The 14,416-nt window shown below is 42.6% G+C and overlaps 1 protein-coding gene across 2 annotated transcripts in view; it reads left to right on the forward strand.

Moving 5' to 3' along the window:
* Positions 1 to 12,420, forward strand: part of RAMP1 (receptor activity modifying protein 1) — a 49,132-nt gene extending 36,712 nt beyond the window's left edge. Inside the window, exons 4-5 of one of the 2 annotated variants that reach the window (XR_014027302.1) lie at positions 10,334 to 11,207; positions 12,135 to 12,420. Coding sequence is in view for 1 of the 2 variants with exons in the window: in XM_081334373.1 (XP_081190499.1) it covers positions 10,334 to 10,589 (256 nt within the window). In the remaining variant the exon portion in view is untranslated. Of the gene's footprint in view, positions 1 to 10,333 lie in introns of both variants that reach the window. The other variant, XM_081334373.1, reaches the window with a different exon arrangement.
* The last annotated feature ends 1,996 nt before the right edge of the window (positions 12,421 to 14,416 follow it).

A 14,416-nucleotide genomic window follows, 5' to 3' on the forward strand; every position in this document is an offset into this window, starting at 1 on the left:
CAGCAGCCCCCACTACCCGCCAAACTGCAGATGGCGATCTGGATGGAAGATAATACCACCAACGATGAAGGCATTGATCCATTCAAATACTTCCACCGCTGGACACAAAATTCAAGGGGGAGGCAACACGCTTGGGGTTTTTCCTAACCCAAGTCCTCAGCTACATGGAAGAATACGGCCGGCACATCCCCAGTGACAAAGCCCATATACGGATTGTGCAATCTGCTCTGGACGGACCGGCTGCAGACTGGGTGGTGAATTTGCATGACTCCAATGCCCCAGAGCTCAATGACTTCAACCATTTCATGTCCCCTCTGAGGAGGCGATTTGAGGACCCCCTGGCTGATCACAAAGCCCGCGAAAGAATCAAAACAAGGCAAGGCAGACGCCCAGTAGCCAAATATACGCAACAATTCCAGGCCATTGCCAGCAAGCTGAACTGGCCGGAAGATATCCTCTTCAGCTATTTCAAAGACGGCCTAAATTATGACCTATATGATGCCTGCCTGCCTCAGGGGGACCCACAACAACTCTATGAATGGTACGAATGGAAGCAGAGATTGACCTACTGAAGAGGCACCGCCGAGGAAAACAATGGAGCCACTCAACACCTTGAGCCGTGTCGCGAGCCAGCAAAGCCACTGGCTATGGCCAAGAAGCCAACGGGCTGTTTCAAATGTGGGAGAGAGGGGCCATAGAATGCCATTTGAAAGCCCCCCAGCACAACCCAGACAGATCACCATCCAGCAAATCCAGGAAGTCCCCAGCTAAGCCAAAAGAATCTGCCATGAGAGTGATAGAGGCTGTGGAATCCCCAACCTCTGCTCAAGGTGTGGAAGGAACTCCAGCCTATATCGCAGGTCCGGTCGATGCCTTAGACAACAGCTCGGAGGGCGAAGCCCTGGTAAGTGGACCCATCGCACTGATCCTCAAGACAGTTATATTAGCCAGTGATGGCGAACCTTTTAGAAACCGAGTGCCCAAACTGCAACCCAAAACCCACTTATGTATTGTCGGGTGCCGATTGGGAGTGGCCCCCATGGCTACAGTGGTAACGGCAGACTGGGTGGGACTAAAAAAATCCAATCAATCAATTCCAACTTTGCATGATCTTTTTTTTCCTGTGAGAAATTGAAATTGATTGATTGATTGAACCTTTTTTCCCCACACGGCGGCGGAGGCCTAAAACCCAGCTGAAGGCCTAGGACTGGGCTGACAGTGTGTGTGCCCACAGAGAGGGCTCTGTGTGCTACCTGTGGCACCCATGCCATAGGTTCACCACCACTGCCCGAAGCTGTCAAGGTGAAAGCCTTAATAGACTCTGGCTGGACTTGCCTCATTAGCCCGACACTAGTGGGAAATCTGGGCATTCCGTTAAGGAGGCTAGAACAACCAATCTCATTTGGCCAGTTAGATGGGTCCATATCGGGGGGGTGCCAGTTACCATAGCCACTTTACCAGTCCACCTATCCTTGGGGAACCATGAGGAAGACATAACGTTCGTAGTGACCCCAGGCATGGAATGCCCAATGATCCTAGGGATGGAATGGTTAAAAAATGGAACCCCTGGGTAAATTGGAGGACAGCAGAAATCAACTTCTGAAGGGGGACCCCACGGATTTAAAACCCCAAGGGGATCAACCAAAATTAACAGAAAAAGCATCCATGGGAGAAGAAAGGGGGCTACCTGAAATACCAGAGGAATACAGAGATCTTGCTGAAGTTTTCAGTGAGGAAAGGGCAGATGAGCTTCCCCCTCACTGACCCATGGACTGTGCTGTAAAATTCAAGCCCGGGGCAAAACTCCCGAAGCCCAGATTATACTCCATGAGCCCAAAGGAGAAGGAGGAAATGGAAAGATTCATAAAGAAAAACCTAGAAAGGGGGTTCATTGAGCCAGCCAAGCCTAAAGTGGCTGCTCTGGTCCTCTTTAGAGAGAAGAAGGATGGCTCTTTATGTGTGTGCGTGGATTATCGCCTATTGAACACAATCAGTGAAAGCAACCTATACCCCTTACCCCTCATGAAGGACATGTTATCACACCTCTCGAAAGGAAATTTTTTTACTAAACTAGATCTTACCATGTTAGAATTAAGGAAGGGGATGAATAGAAAACAGCATTTAATTGCCCAATGGGGTGCTACCAATTCAAAGTTTTGCCATTTGGATTACAAGCCCCCCCCCCGCAGTATTTATGCAATTAATCAACGAGATACTAAGGGAGTACCTTTTTAAGGGGGTCCTGGTTTATCTAGACGACATCCTTATCTTCACCAAAACAAAAGAGGAACATGTCAACCTAGTCAGAGCGGTTTTAAAGAAACTGCAAACCGCTCACCTATATGCTAAATTATCAAAATGTGAATTCCACCAGGAAAGAATAGACTACCTGGGTTATCGCATATACCCACAGGGCATTGAAATGGACCCAGAGAAGGTTAGAGCAGTATTAGAATGGGCACCACCTCACAGAAGAAAGTAACTGCAAAGTTTCCTGGGCTTCGCAAACTTTTACCGCCAATTCATCCCCTCATTTGCCCAGATAGTCCTGCCCCTCACAAACTTATTAAAAATGAAGAGAGTATCCTCAGTAAAGCCTAGCCAACCACTGAAATTGACAATGGAATGCCAAGCGGCATTTGAGAGATTAAAGAGACTCTTTTCTGCAGAACCTACTCTGAAACACCCAGACATGGATAAGGCATTTATAATACAGGCAGATGCAAGCGATGTGGCAGTGGGGGCTGTACTATTACAAGAAAATGATGGTATTGCAACCCTGCGCATATTCCTCCAAAAAACTCACCAAAACAGAACAGCGCTGACCCGCTGAAAGAGGCATACAGGATACATTGGTCATTACTTACATAGCATCAGTTCCTTAAATGGAATAAAATCCCTTTTCAGGTGTGGACAGACCACAAAAATCTGGAAGCATTGAAAACACCCAGGAAGCTCAACCCCAAGCAAGCCCACTGGTCCCAACATTTTCACCAATTCCGCTTTATGCTCAAACATTTGCAAGGGGAAAGAATTTCCTGGCAGATGCACTATCTCACATGCCCCAATATAACAGCACACGAGCCACCGATTCTAAACCACTTATAAAAATTCATTCCAAAATGCTGATGTAAATTGTACTCCCCTATCAGATATGATGCGTTGTGGTGCCCCATGCAATCTGTAAATATGCTGCACGAAAGGTTTCGCTAAGGCTTTTGTGGTGGGAATCTTTTGGCAAAGGATGAAGTGCACCTGTTTAGAAAACAAGTCTGTGACCGTCCAGATTACAGTATTCCCATTGCTTTCTGGTAATTCCACTATAAAATCCATGGCTACTTCCCTCCAGGGGCTTAAGGGATATGCCACTGTTTGTAACAGTCTGGGTGATTTCCCTTGCAACCTCTTTGCACTAGCGCAAGTCAGGGAGCTGGCCACATAACTTTCCATGTCCTTTTTCATGGATGGCCACCAAAACTGCCTTTTAATTAAGTGTATTGTTTTTACAAATCCAAAATGCCCTGATTTGGTGTCATGGTAAAGCTGCATGAATGTGACCCTCTGGGTAATTGGTATCTATAACTTTTCCCCCACCCAAGGTAGTCTGTCCTTCATTGTGCACACGTGTCTATTTTTCTGGAACCATTCATCCATTTCCAAAGTTTTCTGGAATTCAATTCCGGTTTGGCTATCCAGTTGCGGTTTTAATTTAGCTTGGGCTTTGGTAGTTACTGGCGCTGCCAGTTGTGATTCCACCCCTTTTAGGGACCACTCAGGGACTGATATCTAGTCATCATCCTCAGGGGAATGGTCAAGCTGAGAAACCTTAGTACTTGAGCAATATTTAAGATCCTTTATTAATTTCCAACAAACGAATTGGATGGACCTAGTCCCTTTCACAGAAGTGGCCTTTAATAATGCAGTCTACTCCAGCACAGGTTACACTCCTTTTCAAATAGCTATCAGTCAAAGTTTCAACCCCATGCCAGAACTACCCCAAATGAACCGGTAATCCCATCACTGAAAGAATGGATAGAACAATTACAAAACACCTGGCCAATAGTTAGAAAAACCCTAGACAAAGCTAGGCAAGCATATAAAGAACAAGCAGATAAAAAAAGAATTGAACCCACACCATTCGTTATAGGTGAAATGGTATATTTGTCTACAAAATACCTAAAATCCTTATAACCCTGTAAAAAACTTGGACCAAAATATATAGGACCTTTTCCAATTAAAAGAATCATAAACCCAGTAATAGTAGAATTGGAATTGCCCAAAAATCTTAGACAAATACACCCAATTTTTCACTGCAGTTTGTTGAAAAGAGAACAGTCACCATTACGGCCAAAAAACCTCCCCCCCCCACCTCCAATCATGGTGGAAGGAGAACAACACTTTGAAATAAAGGAAATCCTAGACTCTAGAAGATACCATGGGACAACTCGATACCTAGTAGCATGGAAACACCTCCCCTCCTCACAAAACGAGTGGGTCCACAAACATCATGTAAAAGCCCTGAAGCTATTAAAGAAGTTTCATTCAGAGTATCCTAACAAGGCAGACTAACTTTTATACCTGTTTTGTTTTCTTTATAGGTGGATTTCTTATTTTTAAGGAGAGCAGGATGTCAGAATCCAATTATATTTCATTTCTATCTATCTTCTCTGATTTAAAAACCAATCCTTACTATTGCCTGGATTTTGTCATACTAAAAAAGGGGAGGGGATATACATGGGGGTTTTATTACTTATACTTCCTGTCTTCAGTACAAAGTAACCTTTTGTTGATTCACTTGGAGTTGCTAACCATAACAATGTAGCCATCTGCCTTTCATCCTATGCCTCTCTGAAGCTCTTCTCTTTACTAACAGTGAGAAAAAGGGGGAGGGGAAAGAGAAGAGGATTGAATGATCGTGCTGAGAGAGCCAGACTGAAGTTATTTTTCCTGATGTAACACCTAGAAATCTGCCAGTTTGGATTGCCCGGAAGACCTGTGGGTGGGGGGGCTGCTTGGGAACACTTTAAAACATTGAATGGTGGGGGGGATCCCCAGATCCTGTCTAGCATGCCTTTAGTCAGTTTCTTTTAATAAAGATTCCTGTTGGAAGAAACCGCTTCCAAGAGTTGTTTTCTTAAGATGTAGATTGAAGTGGATCCTTACATTTATTAAGTTGAACAGGTTTTAAAAGAAATTTTAAGCTTAAAATTTCACAATTCAGCCCAAAAATTATGTTGCTAAGTGAAACATTTGTTAAGTGAGCCTGCCTTGTTTTATGACTTTTCTTGCCATAGTTGTTAAGTGGATCATTGCATTTGTTAAGTTAGTAACATGGTTGTTAAGTGAATCTGGCTTCCTCACTGACTGCTTGTCAGAAGGTCACAAAAGCAGATCACATGACTCCGGGGCACTGCGTCAATTGCCAAGGGTCTGAATTCTGATCATGTGACCATGGGGATGCTTCAATGGTTGTAAATGTGAAAAATGGTCATGTCACTTTTTTCAGTGCTGTTGTAACTCTGAACAGTCATCCTGTAAATGTATATGTTATTTATTTATAACATGCAGATGATAAGATTTTGAAAAGGAATATTCATGATGCACATAGTTGTCATCTTATTTATTTATTTATTTATTTATTTATTTATTTATTTATTTATTTATTTATTTATTTATTTATTTATTTATTTATTTATTTATTTATGGGACTTATATCCCGCCCTATCTCCCGAAGGACTCAGGGCGGCTAACATCAATAACATATAACAGAAATTAAGATAAAATTAAAAATTAAAAATAAATTAAAAATTGTAAACATAATTAAAATGTCTGTCAGTCCAGGTCAGCCAGGTGGAAATGGAGTGTTTTGAGGCCACGGCGAAAGGACCGGAGATCTTGGGTCATCCAAAGCTCAGGGGGGAGCTGATTCCATAGGACTGGCGCTCCCACAGAGAAGGCCCTTCCCCTGCGGTTCGCCAGCCAACATTGTCTAGCCGACGGTACCCTGAGGAGGCCTTCTCTGTGTGAGCGTACTGGGCAATGGGAATTCGTTTCCGGTAGCAGATGGTCCTGCAAGTATCCCGGCCCTAAGCCATGTAGGGCTTTAAAGGTAAGTACCAGCACCTTAAATCTCACCTGGAGGGCAACCGGTAACCAATGCAGCTCATGGAGCAGAGGTGTTATATGGGAGTATCGGGGAGCTCCCATCACTACCTCTGCAGCCGCATTCTGCACCAGCTGAAGCCTCCGGGTGGTTTTCAAGGGCAGCCCCATGTAGAGAGCATTGCAGTAGTCTATACGGGAGGTAACGAGTGCGTGGGTGACTGTACGTAGGGCATCTCGGTCCAGAAAGGGGCGCAATTGGTATATTAGGTGAATCTGGGCAAATGTCCCCCTAGCTACGACTCCAATATGATCTTCAAAACTGAGTCGTGAATCTAGGAGGACGCCCAGATTGCGTGCTCTATCAACGGGAGGTAACATCTCTCCTCCTATAATCAAAGATGGAACCTCTTGGACTAAACAAGATGACGGTATGTAAAGCCACTCAGTCTTGGCCGGGTTGAGCCGAAGCCTGTTCTTTCCCATCCAAATCTGTACCACTTCCAGGCAACGGGACATCACATCGAGGGCATCACTGGGTTGGTTCGGGGTGGAGATGAAAAGCTGGGTATCATCAGCATATTGATGATACTTCACCCCGAAGCCACGGATGATCTCTCCCAGCGGTTTCATATAGATGTTGAACAGAAGGGGCGAGAGCACCGACCCCTGAGGCGCTCCACAACTAAGGGGCCTAGGGCTTGACCTCTGCCCCCCTGCTAACACCGTCTGCGAATGGCCCGAGAGGTAGGAGGAGAACCACCGCAGAACGGTGCCTCCCAACCCCTCAAGACGACGTAGTAAGATACCGTGGTCGATGGTATCAAAAGCCACTGAGAGATCTAATAAGACCAGGACAGAGGAATAACCTCTATCTCGGGCCCGCCAGAGATCATTCACCAGCGCGACCAATGCCGTCTCCGTGCTATACCCGGGTCTGAAACCGGATCCAGATACTCAGCTTCCTCCAGGACCAAAGGGAGCTGCCGTGCCACCACGCTCTCAACGACCTTCGCAAGAAAGCGAAGGTTGGAGACAGGACGAAAGTTGTTTAAAATAGGATCCAATGCAGGTTTCTTAAGGAGGGGCCTTACCACCGCCTCTTTCAAAGGCGGCAGGGAAGTACCCTTCACTCAGTGAGGCATTGATAACTGCTAGGAGCCAGCCTCGTGTAACCTCCTGAGATGCATAGACCAGCCAGGAGGGACACAGGTCCAACAAACATGTGGCGGCACTTAGTTTCCCCATGATCTTGTCCACTTCATCCGGAGTCACAGGATCAAACTCTTCCCAAATGTTCTCGGCCAGATTCATAGTTTTCCTCTCGTCAGATACTGCCCAGTCAGAGTCCAGACCAGCCCGAATCTGAGCAATTTTGTCCACCAGATATTTACTAAATTCCTCAGCCCGTCCTCGTAGGGGGTCCTCTCCCGTCCCTTGATTTAAAAGGGAGCGGACCACTCTAAATAGGGTGGCCGGGCGGTTATCTGCGGACGCAATGAGGGTGGTGAAGTAAGCGCGCTTTGCCACCTTCATTGCCACCTTCTAGGCCCCTTCTCCGGCGTTTCATCTCCCGCAGGTCCTTGGAGAACCAAGGAGCGATTCGGGACCTGCGCCGGGTCAGAGGCCACAAAGGGACAACGCGGTCGAGAGCCTCTGAAGCAGCCTGTTGCCAGGCATTAACTAAGGACTCGACCGGGCTGTGGGAGAGGGAGGAGAGAATCAATCCAAGCACCATCTGGAATTTATCTGGGTCCATCAGGCGCCTGGGGCGGAACCATCTGGTCGGTTCCGCCTCCTGACAGCGGGGGGTGACGTGACGGAGGCCCAACCGCAGGAGATAATGGTCTGTCCATGAAAGGGGTTGAGATGTTGGAGTAACCCCACCCAGCCCATTAAGCCATTGCCCAGAGATAAAAATAAGATCAGGCATGTTTCCTCCCTCGTGAGTTGGGTCCTGAATGCTTTTGCTGAAGAGTTTCTGTCTTTAATCATGGAAATGTCAATTACATAAACTGATTTTTAAATGAATGTTTACAAGCATCTTTAGCAAAATAACAATTTTCCTAAAGTCATATAAAAACAAATATAAATATAATGAAGGTCTGACATTCACAGCTGGCCTGTAGACAAACATTCTTTGTAGAGGCTACAGACCTCCTTGGAGGTCGTCTAGTCTAGCCCCCTGCTCAAGCAGGAGACCCTATAACATTTCAGACAAGTGGCTGTCCGCTCTCTTCTTAAAAACCTCCTGTGATGGAGTGCCCACAATTTCTGGGGGTAAGCTGTTTAATTTCTGGGGTAAACTGGTTAATTGTTCTCACTGGAATTAAGTTTCTCCTTAATTCCAGGTTGCTTCTCTCCTTGATTAGTTTTCATCCACACATTGTGGTTGGAGGGAGGGGGCACTGCACATTCACCTCCAGCTTTGCAGCCCAGTTTTTAACAGGCCACAGAGCAGTACTGGTCTTGGTCCTGGGGTTGGGGATCCTTAGTGTACGACATAAACATACATAAATAAAAATACATAAACATAAAAAACCATATAATACCTTAAATCACCCTAGCACACAGCTTCTTGCTCTTTGGTCCACAGATGTTGGTGTGCAGTCTCCAAAGAACAAAGCTTTCTCCAGAATGGGAAGGGCTGGGACAAATCTTCTTTTGGTTTACATGCTAAATCCCTGCTGGAGACCATACAACATGCAAGTTGGGAAAGGGCTATTACTACAATCTGTTTAGTAAATATAAAGATGGAACAATTTGGGCCATTAGGTACAACACATATCCATCCCTAGCATATCCCAGACAAAATGATACATGGCCTTCACTTCAACAAATTCAGTAAAGGAAAATTGATTCTGCTCTCTAATTTCTCTTAACTATTAGGACAATTTCCCAATATTTGACCTCATTCTTTTCCTTGCTCTTTATTCTTGAAACATTCTTCAAATGCAGAAAACTGAATTATTACTTCCTAACTCATTCCATTCTGGGTGTATATAGACAAATATGTATCCTTTTGTTCGTGCGTCTGGAATGGCACCAACATTTTAGCAGTCAGTTTAACATCGGATGAATCCCAGTGCAAAGACCCTTTTCATGCATGATTTTTCTTTCCTAAATGAAGATTTTTTTACTTGCTCTACTAAATTGGATTCAGTTTCTTATATGTGCATAAGTGTATTTAAATTGTGATTTTTCTGATGTACAGATATTATAGCTAAGGATCAAATGTTTAGTTGTTCAAATATTGTGGTTAACAGTTGGCAGAATGAGCAAGAGAGAGAGAACTTGTTACTGCTATGATCATGATTTCATCCATTTCCATATTCAGAAATATTTCTGCCCTTGATTTTTGTCTTTATAATGTGCATTCAGAATCCTAATTCTTAGATCACATTCTAAACATTCCAACCAGTTCAGTAAGCACTTTTGCAGCTGTGTATTGCAGTTGTGACTTTTGAGAGATCCTAAGCATAAAGTAGAAGGACACGGTGGCTCAGTGGATTAAGACGCTGAACTTGTCGATCAGAAGGTCAGCAGTTTGGCGGATCGAATCCTGAGTGCCACGTAACAGAGTGAGCGCCTGTTACTCGTCCCAGCTTCTGCAAACCTAGCAGTTCGAAAGCATGTAAAAATGCAAGTAGAAAAATAGGGACCACTACGGTGGGAAGGTAACAGCATTCCATGTGCCTTTGGCGTCTAGTCATGCCGTCCACATGACCACGGAGTTGTCCTCAGACAAGCGCTGGCTCTTTGGCTTTGAAACGGAGATGAGCACCGGGCCCTAGAGTTGGAAATGACTAGCATGCATGTGCAGGGGAACCTTTACCTTTAAGCATAAAGTAGTAGTATTTAGTTATCATTTGGGATTTAATTTAAGTACTTTATTTTAACTCATCTTAAATCTCCTCAGTAGAAATGATCCCCAAAGAGAAAAGGAGGGAGAGAGGAGGCAAGGACTAGAAGCTTAATCTGTTGAGCTGCCATCTCCTCTCCCCTAGTATCAGTGTCACTGGGTTTTCTGGTGGGAAGGATTCTAGAAATGTACTGCTTGTAAGGCATATTGTGAGAACTGTTACTTATTCTTCACTTTAGAGAAATACTATGGTATTTTGACCCTAAACCAATAACTGCTGGTAATTTAGGTTTTGTATCTGTGTAATATATGTAATGACCCTTATGATTGAGTGACATTTTTTAATAAGTCTGCTTGTCTCTTTTGCAGCTGTTACAAGGAGCTTACCAATTGCACCATCCTGATAGCTGAGAAACTGGATTGTTATTGGCCAAACCAACTGGTGGATCAGTTCTTCATAACAATTCATAGGCACTACTTCAAAAACTGCCCTATTTCAGGAAGGGCTGTAGGAGACCCCCCTAACACAATTTTATGCCCATTCATTGTTGTACCAATTTTTATCACCCTATTCATGATGGCATTGGTAGTGTGGCGAAGCAAATACAGTGAAGGCATTATTTAAACTTTTTCAATAACATTGGTGAAGTTGAACCCCAAAGTTTCCAACCTGCAAGCTGTACTGAAGCCTATTTTGCTGTTTCTTTGGTAGAGTTCTGGATACCAGAACAAAGTATTTTTAGGTGGTATCTAATAGCAAACTTTGTGCTACCTAGAGAAAAAAACTGTATTCATCTTCTTGAGTTAACAAATATTTTGCTTAAGTCAAGAGAATGCAACTGGTATTAATATTACGGACATGTTTGTACTATTGCTGCTTCAATCTTCTTCAAATTTAAGCTTCTCTTATATATATATGTGTGTGTGTGTGTGTGTGTAAATTTTTAAGATTGCTAACAAAGAATTAAAGGGAGACTGATATGCATTTCAAACTTATTTGTTTTCATCAGTCAGCCATACCCTTCTGAGATTCGAACCTGGGCTGATTGCACATTAGGCAGTTGTTTTTACCTCTAGGCCACAAGCTCTATCTCACTTTGTTAGCTGAGAAGCAAGGGAGATATGTGTTAAATGCTTGTTAACTATTTAGATTACCTTGCTAGGCCCGAAACATGGGACAAATCTTTATTTCCTGTTTCAGCCTAACCGAAGGCCATCGACAGGCAGTATATTATTGTCTTTGGTAATTACACATTTCCCTTGGTTTTATGCACTATTTTTTTAGATAAAGTAATTTGAAAAAAAATGTTGATGATGCATCAGCACCTGTGTATTATAGGAGTGCTGCCCATAAGAAATCATTTCAATTTATTTTGTTGGTTAAAATCACTGGAAAACCAATATATACTGTTCATTGTGTTAATTTTTCTGGCTGAAAAATTAACACAGCAGTAGTATTTTTTAGCAAATCCTAATTCTATGAAATATTATCACTATTTCTTAAGCATGTTAATGTTTTACCTAATAGATTACTTTTATATGAACAAATGTTCACTATAAATATTTTTATATGGACATTAATTAGTGCAGAAAATTATTCACAGGACAAATCTTCATCAAATTATTGGCAAAATATTAAAGTTTGCAATATACCATTATGAAGAAATGCTTTCTTATAAAAATTGTAATAAAATAAGTAGTATAAATATATGATAAAGCAAAAAATATATAGTTTTCTCATAAAACCTATGGCACTGAGAAATTTAATAGTAAAGTAGTAAATTTATTAATAAAGAAATGCTTGGATTTGCTATATAACATTGGTGGCCACAGCTAATTTCTGATTACCTTTGGTAAAATTCCCTACTCTGAGGACAAAAACATCTACAAATTGGCTCACACCTGTTGGCTATTCCCTGTGTGTATGTAAGAGACTATGAGCTGGAGAATGAAAATATGCTATAAACTATAGTTATAAATAACATTGTTTGAACAATAAAAGCCAACCAAAACATGTAAGCTTTGGATTGCTCTGGACTGTTTGGATATGATTTATTTTTCATATTTTGCTATATCAAATCCTCTTCCCTAAGCATTGCACTTTCATAGGAAATATAGTGTATAAATGAGAGACTAACAGTTATAATCAGCAGAAATTGTTTGTTTTCAGGAATCCGGTCTCTCAGAAAAATGTATATTCAGTGGGGCTAATGGAGCAATCACTCAACCAGCAGAAGCTGAGAAAAAGAAGTCAGGCTGATGAGGGGAAGGAAGAAGCAAATACTGAGTGACTGCATTCCTGAATTAATGAATTCATGTGCGAACTCAACAGCTGTGGTTTATGCAGTCAACGGTTACTAAGCAAATTATAAGTTAGTTATAAGAATGAACTACCTACTTTACCCCATCAAATTGTGTTGTATTATTTCAAATTATATGGCTTTAAATATAATTATGCAGTTAAGTGATGTTGTTGTTATGCTTTGTATCGACTGCTGGTGACAGCCTGTGAAGCCTGTGCAGTTTTCTTGGTAAGGTATTTTAGAGGTGGTTTGCCTTTGCCTGCTTCCTAGTGCTGAGAAAGAATGACTGGCCAAAGATCACCTAGATCAAGGCTTTTCAACCTTTTCAGATTGTGCCACTTTTAGGTAATGGCAGAAAGTGAAGAGGAACTAAAGAGCCTCCTCATGCGGGTGAAGAAGGAGAATGCAAAAGTGGCCTTGAAACTCAACATTAAGAAAACCAAGATCATGGCATCCGGCTGTCAAGTTTCTGACGAAATGAGCTTTTCAAAGGACTCTGAGGCATTGTTTACCTTAAAAGTCTTTTATTAGCCTTATAACGTTGGCAAATCTTGCTAAGAGAAGCTGGAGTCTGAATTCCACTCCCCTTAGCACAATATGTTAAGCACAATTGTCCTTTTCATTGCTCCCATAAATTTTTATTTTTTATTTTAATTCCATTTATATCCCGCCCTTCTCCGAAGACTCAGGACGGCTTACAAGCTTAGCAGTAGCCTTCATTCTATGTATATGCCTGCTTATTAGGGCTTTCACACACCCCCCAAGCGGCATTATTACAAAGTCAGCTTAATTGCCCCCAACAATCTGGGTCCTCATTTTACCTACCTCGGAAGGATGGAAGGCTGAGTCAACCTTGAGCCTGGTGGGATGCAAACCTGCACTAATTTCAGGCAGCTGGTGTTAATTAGCCCAAAGTGACCCTTCAAATTAATTGGAGAGCCTTGGTGGAGCCAAGGCTCTCCAATTAATTTGAAGGGTCACTTTTCCCTTCTGTTAGACAACCCGCCAAATTCTTATCTTCTCTTATTTCACAACAGCCTTGAGAGACTTTTTTCCTCCTCCCTCCCAGCAATAACTAATTCTAGCTTTAACAGTAACGCACAAGTTTAACATATGTTTAACATTCTTCATCTTTTCTCAAAGCGAGAACATTCGATGTTAGCAGTGTTGAAATCCAGCCCCCTTTACAAAAAGTACAGATCCTGTAATGAAACCAAAACACAAGTTAGGAGCTGGCTTTTGGTTTGTTGGGGTGTTTCTCATAAAACCTTTTGATAAGAATTTCAGCTTTCACATCAGTAGATTTCACCCAAATGGCTTCAGACAATGGGTATCCCTTCCATTGTACTAGGTACTACAATTTTCCCTTAAAGATTCTAGAATCAAGAATATGTTTCACTTCATAATGGGTCTGACCTGCTACTACAAGGGGTCCAGGTGCTTTTTTAGGGGGAGGTCTTAAAGTGGAGGTTTGAAAAGGTTTCAGCAAGCTACAATGGAACACTGGGTGAATTTTCCCCAAAAGTCTGGGTAGTTTCAATTTTACTGTGACCGGGTTGATGGTTTTCACAATGGGGAAAGGCCCCAAGAATTTTGGTCCCAATTTCTTGTTGGGTAGTTTAAGACATAAGTATTTGGTCACCAAATAGACCTTTTCCCCAACTTGGAATGTTGTTTGGGGAGCTATCTTTTTGTCAGCTTGCTTTTTGTAGGTCTCAAAAGTCTTTTTTAAGGCCACTTTTGTATTTTTCCAAATTTCTTCCCAACCCCTCACCCAATGATCAAGAGTCTGAGAAGCGGAGGGTAACTGAGGTTATTCTGGTATGGGGTTGAATTCTTTCCCTGTAGCTACACGGAAAGGAGTGTAACCGGTGCTACTGTGTACTGAATTATTGTAAGCCACCTCTGTGAAAGGGAGGAGGTCGGTCCAGTTTGTTTGTGTCATGGTTCTGATGAATAAGACAAATCAAACAAATTGCAGGCATATTATTTATCTAAAAAGTCTTAGTAATGAAGCGAAACATCGGCACTCATGGATGGATGCCATAATCTGAAATCTCCACCCAAACCCATCATAACACACACACAATCCCCGCCCTTATCTACACGTCATAAATCACATTATCCAATTCATTTCACATATGAAGTC

Source organism: Vipera berus (genome assembly GCF_964194415.1).
Source record: "Vipera berus genome assembly, chromosome: 1".
Lineage (NCBI taxonomy): Eukaryota > Metazoa > Chordata > Lepidosauria > Squamata > Viperidae > Vipera > Vipera berus.